The sequence below is a fragment of the Dendrobates tinctorius genome, unplaced genomic scaffold (genome assembly GCF_039654945.1).
Source record: "Dendrobates tinctorius isolate UK_male_01 unplaced genomic scaffold, ASM3965494v1 ptg000022l, whole genome shotgun sequence".
NCBI classification, from domain to species: Eukaryota; Metazoa; Chordata; class Amphibia; order Anura; family Dendrobatidae; genus Dendrobates; species Dendrobates tinctorius.
Window position 1 is genome coordinate 47112425 of NW_027361690.1, and position 16065 is coordinate 47128489.

The 16065-nt window shown below is 43.2% G+C and overlaps 1 protein-coding gene across 1 annotated transcript; it reads right to left on the reverse strand.

The window, feature by feature from the left end:
• Nucleotides 1-316: 316 nt before the first annotated feature.
• On the reverse strand, nt 317-12698 carry LOC141084177 (ras-related and estrogen-regulated growth inhibitor-like protein). The gene is made up of 4 exons (XM_073568686.1): nt 12442-12698; nt 10625-10678; nt 9471-9547; nt 317-3469 (listed from the first exon to the last, which is right to left on the reverse strand). The coding sequence occupies exons 1-4, from the start codon at nt 12587-12589 to the stop codon at nt 3041-3043; spliced, it is 708 nt and encodes a 235-aa protein (XP_073424787.1). The 5' UTR covers nt 12590-12698; the 3' UTR covers nt 317-3040.
• Between the last annotated feature and the right edge of the window lie 3367 nt (nt 12699-16065).

Below are 16065 nucleotides of genomic sequence, written 5' to 3' on the forward strand. Positions count from 1 at the left end.
ATGAAACAGAGTGAATAATGTAAAGGGGTCAGAATACTTTCCGTACTCAGTGTATATAACCACATGAGCTTACATTTCTTGCCCTACTCCTCCGGCACAGTGATGCCACCTCGTGCAGTCAATTACATTGATCCAATCTGACCATGACCAGTGATGGCTACTACAACATGACACAGGGTCCAAGTCTGAGGACCATCTCTAGTTATTCGGTGGTGCAGCTATAAATTACTGTCTGTGACCACCTGCTGGAGTAACAGGTAAGCTCCTAAGAGTAGTTTCTTCTAAATAAGGATATTAAGAAAATTACATGCATACATACGTTAAGAGTATTTTATTTGTATATTGAATATATTATGCACACTGTTTTAAATATTTTTCTTTGCTATGTACATATACATTTCTTTGACCAGTTTACACATATGAACGTATGGTGTTCATATACAACAAGACACCGCTCTATACAAATTATATATGTACACACTATATACTACACTTACAGAAACTTCTGGATATGTTACATTTATAAAGCAATTGCAAAACATGACAGATTGTCAAATACTGTAACACAGACAGTCACTTGTTCCACAGCAGTTAGAAATTAATCTATAATATATGAATCAATGGTACACATTAAAATTAAGTGCATGTAATCTGTTTGCTCAGTTTGCACATGGTATGGTTTATGCTTACGGTCTTTTCACATTCCAATTTTGGGATTCTGTGGGCCGGAATGCATCAGAATATTTTATTTTTCCTAAATGTTACAAGAAAGTTTAGCCTGATTAACTTTCCTATACAGAATGACATTTTTTTTTCCTTTCATGGGAGGTATACTTTGAAGGGGGGGGGGGGACTCCAAACATATACCTCTAAGTATGTTAACAGACCCTTACCATGAACAGACCCCTGGAATTTGCAATCAGTGGTGCTTTTACCAGGAATGGAGGACACATTAATAGACAAAGGAAGACATACTGTTACAGACAACTACAATTAAGACTGTACTACATAGTATAAAGAACACTTAGGAGTGCATAGTGATGACTGAATCTATTACAGGGGAATTTTGACAGTTTAAGGGCTTTACTTTGACAGAATAAATAAATTACGAGCAATTTTAATAGATTGGAACATTATGGACAAAACGATTATGTAAAACATACTATAATTGGTATCAGTTGGAAAAGTACATTTTGCACTTATGAATTTATTTTTTTGTATCACAAGGTGACTTATACAAGTGATTTACATGTGTAATACCTTTGTATTATTGCCTTCATATAAACCTTTGGCCTAAAATGAGTAAAAAGAGGGCAGACACAGGGACTTCCTTAGGCCTCCAGCTGCTTGGACAGCTCACTGGCACCCCTTAGATCATGCTATCGGAGAGTGGGGGCTCGATATTTCGACAAGGTAGTTGCCTCCCTTTGTCTAGCTACTTTGATCTCATAGTAGCCATTTACCATGGTATATAAAGGGGTTGAAAGACCCAGGAGTTTCTCTGATCCTGGTCACTGCTGCTCTGTAAGGAAATGGCCCACTCCACACAATACCTTTTACCACAAATAATGTTGTTACTTGAAGCTAGTGGGGCAAAGTCTCCAACAGGGCCCCCAATTATTAGGGGTCTTTGATAGTACTGGTCTTCTAATATTGCCCAAAGGGACCTCTTTACCCCCTTAAGTTCTATGGCTCCTGGCCACAGATGTAAATGAAATGAGGATCGTGCCAAAAGGTTACTAACAAAATTACATCCCTTAAATAAGGTCTAAGGGGTAAGGTTTCTCCTTGTGGAGAGTGACATGCCAGCTCTGGCTTGTCAAGGTAAGGCGGCTTATTCGCCATGCAATGCTCCTCTGGAAAAATAATATGCAAATTGCCTTTTCAGAGAAAAAGAGGACTTGAACTCTATAGCGCCACAATCAACCCTTTAACGAGTCTTGTAATATGACATAGGATAAAAGCCAAATCTGACTCCTGATCAGATTCTGATTTGGCTTTTATCCTAATATACAAGACTCGTTAAAGGGTTGATTGTGACTTGTAGGATCGCTACTACCAACAGGTGGCGCTATAGAGTCCAAGTCCTCTTTTTCTCTGAAGAGGCAATTTGCATATCCCTTAAATAATTACTGATTCTACTGGTCAAGTGTATAACTGGCCTAAGTGTACAGCTGGCCTAAAACTCCCCTTGCATGTAAGATTGGTGATACTGCCAATGTACACTTGTGAGTGATACAGGAAAGATGTATATCTTTGTACCCTGTTAGCCAGTAGATAGAAAAATCTGAATATTTTTCTAATTGTGAGTGAACAGCTTCAGCATAAAGTCCATAAGCTTGTTATTCCCAGTCTGGGTTATGAATTAGTTCACTTTATGATTTAACCACAAAGTGTACAGACATCTGTTTATTGTGATTTCTGCAATTAGCCATGAGGTGCCTCTGTATTGTCACAGCATGGAATGTCTGCACCACACATTCCTTACCCTCATAAAGGAGCATTCCTCTCAGCGCAGGCAAGGGACATCGCCGAGAACACACAGAGCCTGGAAATAAGGCACAAATGGGAATATGTGCATCACTTTACCAAGCAGGAGCCACTCGCTTATATTCATGTACCTTTCACTGTGCATGCAAATCTCCGGAAAGATGGAGCCAAGGTACATGACTGAAAACAAAACCGCGCAGGCAGCAAGCGCCGACAAGTCTGATAAAAGATCATACGCAGATGAAAGATGAGGACTCTTTTGATCCTCCTAATTTGCGGTAAATCTCATCAGACTGAAGTTTCCACTGCTTTGCAGCAATTTGTGGTTATTTCTAACATCTCTCTGATTGTCCCACATTTCAGCGACAACTATAGAAGCTGTCAAGTAAACCATTTAACCAAATGAAAAAAAAAAAAAAACACAATGGGTCAACATCAGAGAATGGCACAATTCCAGATAAACTGCAGTCTGTGAGGCAAGAAACTCCACAGTAAAGACAAAAATGAAGTGGTTTCAAGTTCTCTAAGTGTTGGCAGCTTATCTCCCGTATTACAGAGAATCCGTTCTTCTCCTGGCAAACACTGCTGACATACTCTTTACAATGCCTCGTATTCCTGTCCCCTTTTTTGTAACCAACTTGGATTCCTTAATTTTGTCTACTAGTCCATGAAATACCATCAGGACACCATGATAGGCCTCTGCCGCTGAAACCTCGTAGAAGTCACAGTCCATAGAAAGAGCCAAGAGCCTTCCTTCTTCACTAGACACTGTTCGCAGATGATGGAGATCACGTTTGTTTCCCACAATCACTATTGGCAGTTTCTCTGGGCCTAAGCAGTCTTTGGAAGCTTTGATAAGCTCGATCGTCTGGCTTATGACATTAAAACTCGTTCTATCACAAATGCTGTAGACAAGGACAAAACCATCTGCCCACTGAATACGTTTCTCCTCCTCAGCACAGCTTTCTTCTGTAGGCTCCTACGGGGAAATAAGGAAATGTCATCATTAGTAAAGACCGGAGACCTAATTACTATCACTGAGCAGATATCCAGAGTTTGGAATTAAGGATCGGAAACCTATCAAGAAACATCCCATAATCAAATAATCATGCTCATGTGGCAGATCCTCCAATTAATAGTCTCACTGCTGGTCACCTAATATTAACAGGGGAATCACTGATTATATAACTTTGAATAAAAAAACAATGCGTGTGATTGGTTCTTGTTCTTCAAGACCACCCTTTCAAGCAGCACATTGAGGGGGTTCTACGCTATTGCAAGCCTGTGCAATTACCATCAGAGTCCTTTATATGGTATGTATTACGAATTTATCTCAGAAGGAGGTCAAATGGATTTCTCAAAAAAAATTGAGGCTGGACAAACCTTATGCAACATGTAACTTGTGAGCACTCAATGCTAATCAGTTTAAGATTCATTAAAGGGGGGGTTTGGGGTTGACAAAAACTGTGCTAAATGGCATAATATTACAAAAGAGCCATTAATTACAAGATGAATCCAATGACGCCTAAGTGTTCCACGCTGGTCTCTACCAACATGACCACAACAGCTTATTACTGACCTCAACAGTGAAGCCAAGGAAGACAGCAGAGACCAGTGAGACGAGTGACTGACTGCAGCGGTCATGTGGAGGTGGCACATGAAAGTAAACAGACCAGAAGGAAACAAAAGAGCAGTGCTATTTACTACTTTTAGAGAACTTGAATATATGTAGCAAATGTTTCTGCACCAAAAACCAAAGTGTTGCCCGGATAAACATATAAAATAAGTGCGTTTTTGATTGTTTTTCCCCCCATTCGTTTGACAGGATGAATGATGTTCACAATCACATACTGCAGGTCTGAAAAAAAAACGCTTTGGCTCAAATTTGAAAGGAAAAAATAAGCCACAAATGCATGAGATTTTAGAATGTTATGGTGAGCCGAGCCCAACCCTAATGGTAATTGTATATTGGTAACTTGGTAAACAGCCATTAGATCTTTTACCATTTACTGTCAGGACAGTTGACATATATAGTGTATGGAAATCATTAAGAAGAGCGTGGCACTTGATGAATTCGGTGCCTCTTGTAAGTGGCATAGGTGTCAGTGTGCTGGAAATGCTACTCCATTCAAAGACTGAAGGACAATTTCTGGGTAATAAAACCTTGCACTGCCAATTTTGGTGTTGCCGAGTCACACTGGCCAAAAAATGACAAAAAGTTGCAACATTTGTGAGCAACTCCCCATTGAGCAAAATTGTTGCTACTTTTCAAAGCTTTTACATCAGTTTACCAGCATAAAATCTGAGAAATCGGTCCCAATATTTCTTAAAATTGATTGCCATTGCATCTACACTAATGCTCATTTAATGCCAGATGAGTGGGACACTGAAGGCTCACATACACAATGGACTAAAGTTGGCTAAATGGTAAATGTGTATGGTGGCCTCCCGACTCTCCTTGTACATGATGTTGGGGGAAACAAGTGTTGGGTACTGAAAAGCCTGCCTGCTCATTCTACTTCTATTATCCTACTATAGTGAGATTTGAAAAAGACCCAGGCTGGGTCGAAACGTAACCTTCACTTATTCCTATTTTCTCATTTCTGTGGTGAATAACTATATATCCATGCAATAAATACGGACACTTTTTGCAACCAAATACGCATGAGTGTGGCGGATTCCTCTTTTCTTGATACGTTGGATTTCTCCAGTTCAGCCTGCACCTCCTGGACAACTGAGTGCGCATCATATATTCTTCCTACAACCCACGTGTTATTCAGAGTTGCCTGGTAGAGGTTTACTTCACTTTCCCCTTTGAACACACGAGTGTTCGGCCACGCCAATAGTCCCTTTGTATGGCAAAGTCGATCATTCGTGCAACGGCTGATTGTATAGACTCAAATCCCCCATACACATGCGATGGCAAAGAGATCCCAAATTTCTATTATGCGTGGGGAATTTGAATAATATCTAGTGATTCACATTAGGGCAGCACAAATGTACTGATTTTTCTACAGCGCAAAATATACCAGGTGGGATTTTAGTTTTGTTGCTTATTTTAAATGAACACATTAATAAAAGTTACGTTTTAGATACATTCCACTCTTAATTCGCAGAACATAACCTAGTACATTCTTCAATCATTGAGCAAACTGGAAAACACGTGAAACCAGTTTGTGAAATGGCATAAACAAGCTAGCGGTGAGAACTCCGGCAGGTGGTAGTAATTCTCCTTATCTCATTTGACATTCTACCCATGATCATACGCTGGCACAGCAGGTTTGGAGCTCTACTTGTTATGCTCTTCAGATGCCTGTTCTGTCTTTTCAAATCTCCAACCAATCAATACTGTTATTGAGGATCTGTGCAGCGGGCTATGGAAAGTCACTGGTATTCTCTCTGCTACTTTTAGTTACATGTTAAAGGTTTAAGAGTAACTTATTAAAAAGACATTGTGCCCGTGCCTTGTTCCAATTTTGTTTACTTTTTTATTTCTCTAAAGGCTGAATGTGTCCGGTCACCATTCCCTTTACAAGCAGGACAATAACCCATACAAACCTTGCATATTTCCCACCACTACGCAATAAAAGATGACAACCTTGTATTACCTGGCATGAGGTATCAACTTACAAGGCATCAGGGGAATAACGTTTGTGGTCACAGAGGGTGGAACCTAGACCAGGCCTGTAGATGCCAATTTCACCTGGATGTGCAACCTCGGACGCACATTCAGTTGAAATCTATTGTAGCACAGAGACCCCTTGCAGCGTGGGAGGGAAGGAAGGTGAGTAGAATCATTGTTTTTTGTTTTTAAATGTGCAGAAGAATAGAAGGGGACGAGCATGGGGGGACATTATACTAGGATGGTGAAAAATCCAAATTTTGTACCAGGGCCATTGGACTCTAGTTTGGGCACTGCAAGGAATGTAAAAATTTTAGCTGCTTCCCTACCTGTAGGGTCAGCAGGATACAGACTGTGTTTATGACAGTCTGTACCCGAGCAATACAATGCCTGTGAGCACATCAGCCGTAAACAATGCCTGTCTTCTGCGGATATTAGGGAGGTGAATAAAACAAATTTCTGAAATTCTGATGTCTCACTGCATCACACTTAGACAAAGGTGCTCTACTGGGTACTAAAGACCCTTGTCAAGGCCCTTGTAAGGCAGTGAATAATTCGGAGACTGTGGTATCAATAAAAGTGGCATTTTTAGTAGAATCCACTTGTTTTATTAGTTGTGTTGAATTATTTAAATTACTCTTGTTTAATTGGTTTATTGCAAATAGCAGGAAATTTGTAAATTTTGATAATTTGCTTACTTAAGGACTAATTGCGTCTGCAATCATTTTAATATTTAATATATGATTAAAGGTTATGTTTTATTTTACTTCTTTGTTTGATGGATGCTAATTTGCAATGGGGGTTGAATAATTTGATTGCAACAGTATACAAATAAACTTTTACTTAGTTGTTTGTAAAATAGTGCTAGAATTCCTTTGATTTACTAAATAGTGCTAGGCCCTTGATTAGCGAGAACATTAAAACCACCTACTGAATACTGTGTGGGGCCACCTAGGGCCAACAAGCCAGCTTATCCAGAAACATGCATCCTGTGGCATCTAGCACTGGGACATTAGCAGCTGAACCTTTACATTGCCAAGCTAACTTTTTAAGTTGTCAGGTGAGGACTGATGTCTTGAATTTGTTTTTCCAGCACATCCCACAGATGATTTATGGCCTTAAAATCTGGGAAATTTGGAGGCCAAGTCAACACTTTTGAACTTTTTTTTTTTCAACTATTGCTCAACAGTTTTTGCAGTATGGTTGGATACATAATACTGCTTAAAGAGGCCACTGCAACAATGAAGTAATGTACTTGGTCTGTACAAAGTTTAGATATGTGGAATATGTCAAAGCGATATCCACATGAGTGCCAACACTCTAGGTTTCCCAGCAGAACATGACACTTCCTCCATCCATTTTGCCTTCTTCCCATAGGGCATACTGGTGCCATCTAGTGATGAGCGAGCACGTTTGTCACTCGGGTTTTCTCGAGCATGCTCGGGTGATCTCCGAGTATTTTGACATGCTTGGAGATTTAGTTTGTGTTGCTGCAGCTGCATGATTTGTGGCTGCTAGACAGCCTGAATTCATGTGGGGATTTCCCAACAAACAGGCAATCCCCACATGTATTCAGGCTGTCTATCAGCTATAAATCATGCAGCTGCAGCGACAGAAACTAAATCTCCGAGCACGCCAAAATACTCGGAGATCACCCGAGCATGCTTGGAAAACTCACTCATCACTAGTGCCATCTCTTCCCATAAAATTGAAATTCTGATGCTTGGCTGTGGACAGTGGTCAACATGGATATTTCATGTAGTCTGAACTATGAAGCCCCTACACTTCAAGCTTTAATGCTCTGTATGCCCATTTCTATTTTAGCCAACATTAATATTTTCACAAATTCGTGCTCCAATAGTTCTTCTGTGGGATAGGACCAGAAAGACTAACCTCGTCCATCACTACATGCATCAAAAAGCCCCAGAACCCATCACCCCATTGCCGGTTCACTTGATGTCCTTTTCTTAATATCTCAAGCCACTGCTGAGACACGGAAGACCCCACAATTACGTGGTAGATACCCTGATCCGGTCATGCAGCCATCACAATTTGGTCCTGCTCAAAAGCAAGGATCCTAACACAGGCACATTTTTCCAATACATCAACTTGTAGAACTGATTGTTTACTTGCTTACAATATATTATACACCCTAAAGGCTAATTCACATGACAGTATAGCAGGCATAAGTTCTTGATATGGCTGCAAGTCCAGGACTAACTCATACACATCTGTGAAGATGTTAATTCTGGTCAATGGCCATGCTGTGACCGCTGCAGCCACAGTATGGATAAGAAATTACGGCCAACATGCCATTGCGTGAACTAGTCCAAAGAGCTACCATTGTATTGATATACTCCGTGTCATTTAGGCTTTATTCACTACATGAGTGTTTTTCCATCAGTATTTGTATGCCAAAACCAGGTGTGTCTCCAAAACACAGAACAGGTGTCAGTATTTCAGTTATCATTTTTCTCTATAAGGTCCACTCCTGGTTTTGGCATACAAACATTGATGACTAAATACTGGCGTTTGAATGAGCCATTACTGCACCTGTTTAATGTTATGGCAGATCAGTGTTTTGTTCGTATCTTATCACACCTTAATAATAATAATAATCTTTATTTTTATATAGCGCTAACATATTCCGCAGCGCTTTACAGTTTGCACACATTTTCATCACTGTCCCCAATGGGGCTCACAATCTAAATTCCCTATCAGTATGTCTTTGGAGTGTGGGAGGAAACCGGAGTACCCGGAGGAAACCCACGCAAACACGGGGAGAACATACAAACTCCTTGCAGATGTTGTCCTTGGTGGGATTCGAACCCAGGACCCCAGCGCTGCAAGGCTGCAGCGCTAACCACTGAGCCACCGTGCTGCCCTCATTAGGCCTCATTCAGATGTCGCCTTCTATCTGTTTTTTTCACAGATATAACATGTAACTATTATAATCTATGGTGCTGTTCACCTGTCTGTGCTTTTTCACGAACTGTGGGTCCATGCAAAATACACGGAGACATGTCCATTTTTCACTGGCAGCACGGATGACAAGGGCCAATACAAGTATATGGGTCCGTGAAAAACACTTACAGAATGCGGATGACACCAGTGTGCAGTCCGTGTTTAACACTGCAAAGTATAGGAGAAGCTTTGTCATTTATTACTTTAGCCATCCGCAAAAAACACTGATGACACGCTGATGGTAAAAATGGACACACTGACAACACCGGTACCATTTTTCACATATGTGTTTAAACACAGGCGTGTGAATGAGACCTTATACAAATAAATGATAACGTTTTCTGGAAAACAACACAGTGAAGTGATCAGGCCGGGAGAAATACAAGTCACATACCTTGGAATATGGAAAATCCCAAATATTAAAGACGACTTCCTTTCCATCCACCAAAACATTGTGGCTGTATATAGATTCTACAATGAAAGCACAGGCAGAGTCAGAACTGCACTAAGACCGGAGGATCGGCGCGTGCATTGCAGGAAAACCAGTCTGCGCATTCGGGACCTGAATGCATCAATAACCACATCTGCTTCTGGTCACCTTAATACTGCGCCTTTATCTCATTACATCTATATGTAGGATTGTACACAAAGCCTCAGACAAACGATGTTATCCTACAGTTTAGAAGCTAATTAGGCAGCTTCTTTACTTTACATGAATGGCATCATCTAAAAATAGGTTTATTATGACGTTAGGATCAAACAGGAGGATGACAAGTACAATGCACTTTGCAGTAATATGACATTAGTGATGTTTCCCAGGCATTCAGATTATGGAAAATGGAATATATGGCCCACAACAGGATCTGCAACGGTTCTTTACTATACAATGCATAGTATATTTTACACTGGACACTACTATACTGTACATACACACTGTAATAGACCCCACACGTATAGACTGTATGGTTATATATCTGTAGATGTCCCTGAAACAGGCCGGGGTACAGGGGAAATAGGGCAGAATGCAATCAGTCTATGGCAAAGTATATAGAAGATCTTATTGCTATATATTTTGCACTAAGAATAAAGTTGTATTATAGGCCTTAAAAGCTCCTTTAGGACTTGCCCTTTAACCTGACTGCTCAGCAATAAAATGCAGTCCCCTCAGGCGATACATGGGTTTCCCATTCTGCCTGAAATCATCATATTAAACTTGACCTTTTCATTATGGACCTTTAGGGGTTTTACAATGGTATCAGATTTGCGGCTTTCTTTATTGCATGACATGATATACTTTTCTAGAGAGTTCAGCAGATCCACCTTTCAGATAGAGGGGTCTACCCATCTGACATCTGATGGAAAATTCATTTACTAAATATTCACTTCATTAAATCAAAAGATATGCCCAAGCATGGCAAGTAATGCTGACGGGCCCATGACAAGCTGGCAAAACTAGTACACAAATTTGATTTACCATGGAAATGTTTCCACTGCCTATGTTCACTTAGTTATAACACATACAACATAAAATATAAAGTATGCATTTACCGAGATCACCATATTCTCCAATGAAACGTCTGGTTAGAAATCGGACTGTCAGAGCTGGAAAGAAACAATATCCAATGTTACAATTAGCAGAAGCCAACACAGATCCTGTCCTGCTATACAATATGACTAGTTGTCCTGGTTCTGTCTGTGCCATCAGTGGTGTATTGCACAAAGTCCATGTATTTAACCATAAACTGACACCTTATTTTTTTCAAAGTGGTTTATTCTTCACCACATGTAAAGAAAATAATTTAATTACTCAGGAGACCTGAATTGTGTTTTTACCATGCAGCACACTCCTGCAGCGAGCCAGAGGCTACAGTCAGACGGCCATAGATGCAAATGACACTCTGATCAGAGTGTCAGCATAGTGTGATCCGATTGAGAGAACCGTAACACACGGTGAGGAGAAGATGCAGAACAAGATTTTTCAATATTCTATATTCTGTGAGCCCACGGAAACTGGACTGCACTCAGATGTCATCCGAGCGCAGTTCTGTGCTTTCCACGCATCTAGGGACTTGAATGGGTGAGTGGCATCTGATTTCAGAGTGAAATTACAGCATGCTGTGATTTTCTTGCACTGACAGACTCCGTCAGTGGAAAAGATCGTGCATCAGCACTGCCCCATTGACTAACATTGGTCAGCTGAGTGCTAGCTGATAAAAAAAAAACAAAAACAAAAAAAAACGGATAGCACTTGTCCAAAGTATATGCTGGTGTTAAGAATGCGAGAATCCATCCTTAGTAAAAGTTATTCAGTGTTCCTTCCCTGTAATAAAGACATGTAGTGGGCAATCTGAGCCCTATGGCGCATGCACAATGAGGTCCAATGGACATAATTATAGCACATTTTAGTACATGTCCAAAAAACAGTATGCATTTAAGGGTCACTCCATGTTGAAATGATGGCATAACGATGGAATCTACCCATCCTAAGAATGAAGGGGACACAGCACCAATTTCACCCCACCTAAATGGAGCTTGACCCCTACAGTAGGTGGCTGGGACAATGTAGGGAGCACAAACCTAAATTAATGATGCGGCCCCTTTATTCACAGGATCAGATTGGCCCAATATGTCAGATATCAACCAACTGTACCCTAATGATATACCGCCACTTAAAATATGCGAATAGTGATATAAAATGGAACAATTGCTTAGCTTGACTCACATTTCTCAGGTTTACAAGACAATTATGGCTTCTGCAGCTAGTATGATTCATCAACAAGTCAAACTTACAACTGGTGACAACTGTTGTCAAAACAACATCAATTGTCATCTAGCATTTTCACCAATTTTTATTGGAAAATAAGTGAGCCGAATAGAATAACGCAACATGTGGTGTTTTCTGTCCCAGCTCTTTGATGAATCTGCATTGGATAAGTATGAGCGATCCCATGGCAAACTAGGACGCCTGTTCTCATATCAGTTTCCCTGTGGCATTTCACTGACACGCAAATAATTCTAGATGCCCGGCCTGAGACTCAGTCCATGGGCAGAAGCGTCCATACAGTATTGGCCACCCTGGCAGAGCACTCACATTGCACCTATCTCAGCACCTCCAACAGTAATGGAAATAACAGGAAAGTCACTTTCAATTGTTTACAAAATTATGGAAACTAAAGTCCCTGATGCCACATAAAGTACCTGGTAATGGAGGAGGGCGCCTACCAGGAGTATACAGCACAGAACTATGGAATCACACATCCTGTGAGAAATGTGGACACCTGGACTTCCCCATCTGTAGGAGAACTCCCTGGCGGCATGCTGGGAGTTGTAGTCCCCCCACAGGCTGCTCACCTCTGGTACCTCACCTGATTTTCCGACTCCGTCTGCACCAAGAACTAAGATATTTGCTTCCATCTTTAGCGCAGTGGGTCCGGTCATGTCTGCTGGGGAAACAGAGGGCTGATGTTCAGGGCTCAGGCTGACAGATCTCCGCAGAGGGATTTTTAGAACCATTTGCAGACAAGGTCTGCAATGACTGCCGGCAGCGGCTGCCTCCCTCCGCCTGCGGCCGCTCAGTGTGAGCCGTGCACCGAGAGCAGCGCAGGCATTTCAGTGGACTCTACCATTTAGCACCAGACATGGGGGTGCGGGAGAACTGTACTGAGAATATTTACGTCACGCACGTTGAATCTTGTAAGGCAGTGAAGATAGGTCAGTACTTTCTCTGAGCAGAAAAATGTGCGAAAATAGTCATTTTAGTTTATAGGAGAATATAACTTTCGGCGATTTGGTATATTCCACTATTTATTATTCTTCTGGCTGATGGATCACAATACTGATAATATGGATGTGAGGTAAATAGCGGAGGGTCTGCGGTGCAGAGAAGGGTATGTGAGGTGCAGAGCGGGGTACGTGAGGTACAGAGCGGGGTACGTGAGGTACAGAGCGGGGAATGTGAGGTACAGAGCGGGGTACGTGAGGTGCAGAGCGGGGTATGTGAGGTACAGAGCGGGGTACGTGAGGTACAGAGCGGAGTACGTGAGGTACAGAGCGGGGTATGTGAGGTACAGAGCGGAGTACGTGAGGTACAGAGCGGGGAATGTGAGGTACAGAGCGGGTTACGTGAGGTACAGAGCGGGGTACGTGAGGTATAGAGTGGGGTAGGTGAGGTACAGAGCGGGGTACGTGAGGTACAGAGCGGGGTACGTGAGGTACAGAGCGGGGTACGTGAGGTATAGAGCGGGGTACGTGAGGTATAGAGCGGGGTATGTGGGGTAGGTGAGGTACAGAGCGGGGTACGTGAGGTACAGAGCGGGGTACGTGAGGTACAGAGCGGGGTACGTGAGGTATAGAGCGGGGAACGTGAGGTACAGAGCGGGGTACTTGAGGTATAGAGCGGGGTACGTGAGGTTCAGAGCGGGGTACGTGAGGTACAGAGCGGGGTACGTGAGGTTCAGAGCGGGGTACGTGAGGTACAGAGCGGAGTACGTGAGGTACAGAGCGGGGTACATGAGGTACAGAGCGGGGTACGTGAAGTACAGAGCGGGGTACGTGAGGTACACAGCGGGGTACGTGAGGTACAGAGCGGGGTACGTGAAGTACAGAGCGGGGTATGTGAGGTACAGAGCGGGGTACGTGAGGTACAGAGCGGGGTACGTGAGGTACAGAGCGGGTTACGTGAGGTACAGAGCGGGTTACGTGAGGTACAGAGCGGGGTGCGTGAAGTACAGAGCGGGGTACGTGAAGTACAGAGCGGGGTACGTGAGGTACAGAGCGGGGTACGTGAGGTACAGAGCGGGTTACGTGAGGTACAGAGCGGGGTGCGTGAAGTACAGAGCGGGGTATGTGAAGTACAGAGCGGGGTACGTGAGGTACAGAGCGGGGTACGTGAGGTACAGAGCGGGTTACGTGAGGTACAGAGCGGGTTACGTGAGGTACAGAGCGGGGTGCGTGAGGTATAGAGCTGGTTACGTGAGGTACAGAGCGGGGTACGTGAGGTATAGAGCGGGGTACGTGAGGTACAGAGAGGGGTACGTGAGGTATAGAGCTGGTTACGTGAGGTACAGAGCGGGGTACGTGAGGTGCAGAGCGGGGTGCGTGAGGTACAGAGCGGGGTACGTGAGGTACAGAGCGGGGTACGTGAGGTACAGAGCGGAATACGTGAGGTACAGAGCGGAGTACGTGAGGTACGGAGCGGGGTACGTGAGGTACAGAGCGGGGTACGTGAGGTACAGAGCGGAATACGTGAGGTACAGAGCGGAATACGTGAGGTACAGAGCGGAGTACGTGAGGTACAGAGCGGGGTACATGAGGTACAGAGAGGGGTATGTGAGGCATAAATCGGGGTATGTGAGGTACAGAGCGGGGTATGTCATGTACAGAGCTGGGAACGTGAGGTACAGAGCTGAGTACAGGAAGTATAACGCTGATTACAGATCCGAGTATGTGAGCTACAGCGTTAAGTAGATGAGATATAGCACTGAGTAGGTGAGGTAAAAGCTGAGTAGAGCTAGGACGAGGGGTGGGCATCTATCTATCTAATTACCAAATAGTATAATGGTCCCACATAACCCTCAAAATATTATAATTTCTCTCATGTAGCGCAGTACCACCAGCCGAACACCGTCGTCCATCGCACCACACACATACACACTCTATACGCCGTACGCATCACACACACACAGTCACACACTCACATTCTCACAGTCACACACTCACAGTCACACACACACTCAGACTAAACAGCAAACAAAACTTGAGGGCACTACCAAAATATGTAAGGGGGACTGCTGACCACACACATAATGCATAGAGAACCAAAGCAGAAAAAAGGTGTGTACCAAGGGAGCGATCAACCCCGAAATCAAGATTATATTGTAATATCAAGAAATACTAAGAAAAATAATTTCGGGGTTGATCGCGCCCTTGGTACACACATCTTTTTCTGCTTTGGTACACACACTCAGACTCACACACATGCACTCACACTCATACACTCACAGTCACACTCAGACTCACACACATACACTCTCACACTCAGACTCACATGCTCGCACTCACAATCACACTCACTCACACACTCACTTTCTCACACTCATACACTCTTCACTCACACACTCACTTTCTCACACTCATACACTCATGCAGTCACACACACACACAATCACATTCATACTCACACATTCACACACACTCAGACTCACACATTCACATTCTCACACTCACATTCATACTCACACACTCAGACTCACACACACACATACATTCACACTCATACACTCACTCTCACATTCACACTCACATTCATACACTCACATTCACACTCTCACAGTCACACTCACACACTCAGACACACACTCTCATATTCACACTCAAACACTCAGGCTGAGTTCACACGTGGCTTTTTTTCGCGTTTCCGCGGCGGTTTTAACCGTGTTATTTTGTCGCGAAAAATAAGCATCCCATGCATTCCTATGGGATTCCACAATGCTGTGCTAATGCAGCGGTTTTTACCGCGGCGGAATCGCTTCACGGTAAAAAACGCAGCATGCTCATTAATTTTGCGGAATCGCGGCGATCCCGCACCCATAGGAATGCATTGTTCTGCTTACTTTCTGCATGTGGCTATGCACACCATGCGAAAAGTAAGCAGAACATTTGCGGATGGTACCCACGGTCCAGAGGAGAGGAGACTGTCCTCTGGGCTCTGGGTACCATATCCCTGTAAAAAATAGCATTTAAAATAAAAAATATTGTTATTCTCACCTTCCGACGTCCCGTGCAGCCTTCCCGCCTCTCTCCACGCTCCCGTTCCCAGTAAGCCTTTGCGAGCGATGACGTCCGTTCTCGCGGGATCGCGAAGTCTCGCGGTCATTCGCGCGAAGTCTCGTGGTCATTCGCGCGAAGTCATCGCGAATGACCGCGAGACGTCGCGATCCCGCGAGAACAGACGTCATCTCGGTAATTGTCGCAAAGGATTACTGGGACTG

What these genes read in the sequence shown, in the direction of transcription:
- LOC141084177 (XM_073568686.1), bottom strand. Translation starts at nt 12,589, where the DNA reads ATGGTTCTAAAAATCCCTCTGCGGAGATCTGTCAGCCTGAGCCCTGAA. An exon ending in TGGAGAATATGGTGATCTCG is followed by an intron (nt 9,548 to 10,624) that starts GTAAATGCATAC and finishes CTTTCATTGTAG; the next exon opens with AATCTATATACAGCCACAAT. An exon ending in GGGATTTTCCATATTCCAAG is followed by an intron (nt 3,470 to 9,470) that starts GTATGTGACTTG and finishes ATTTCCCCGTAG; the next exon opens with GAGCCTACAGAAGAAAGCTG.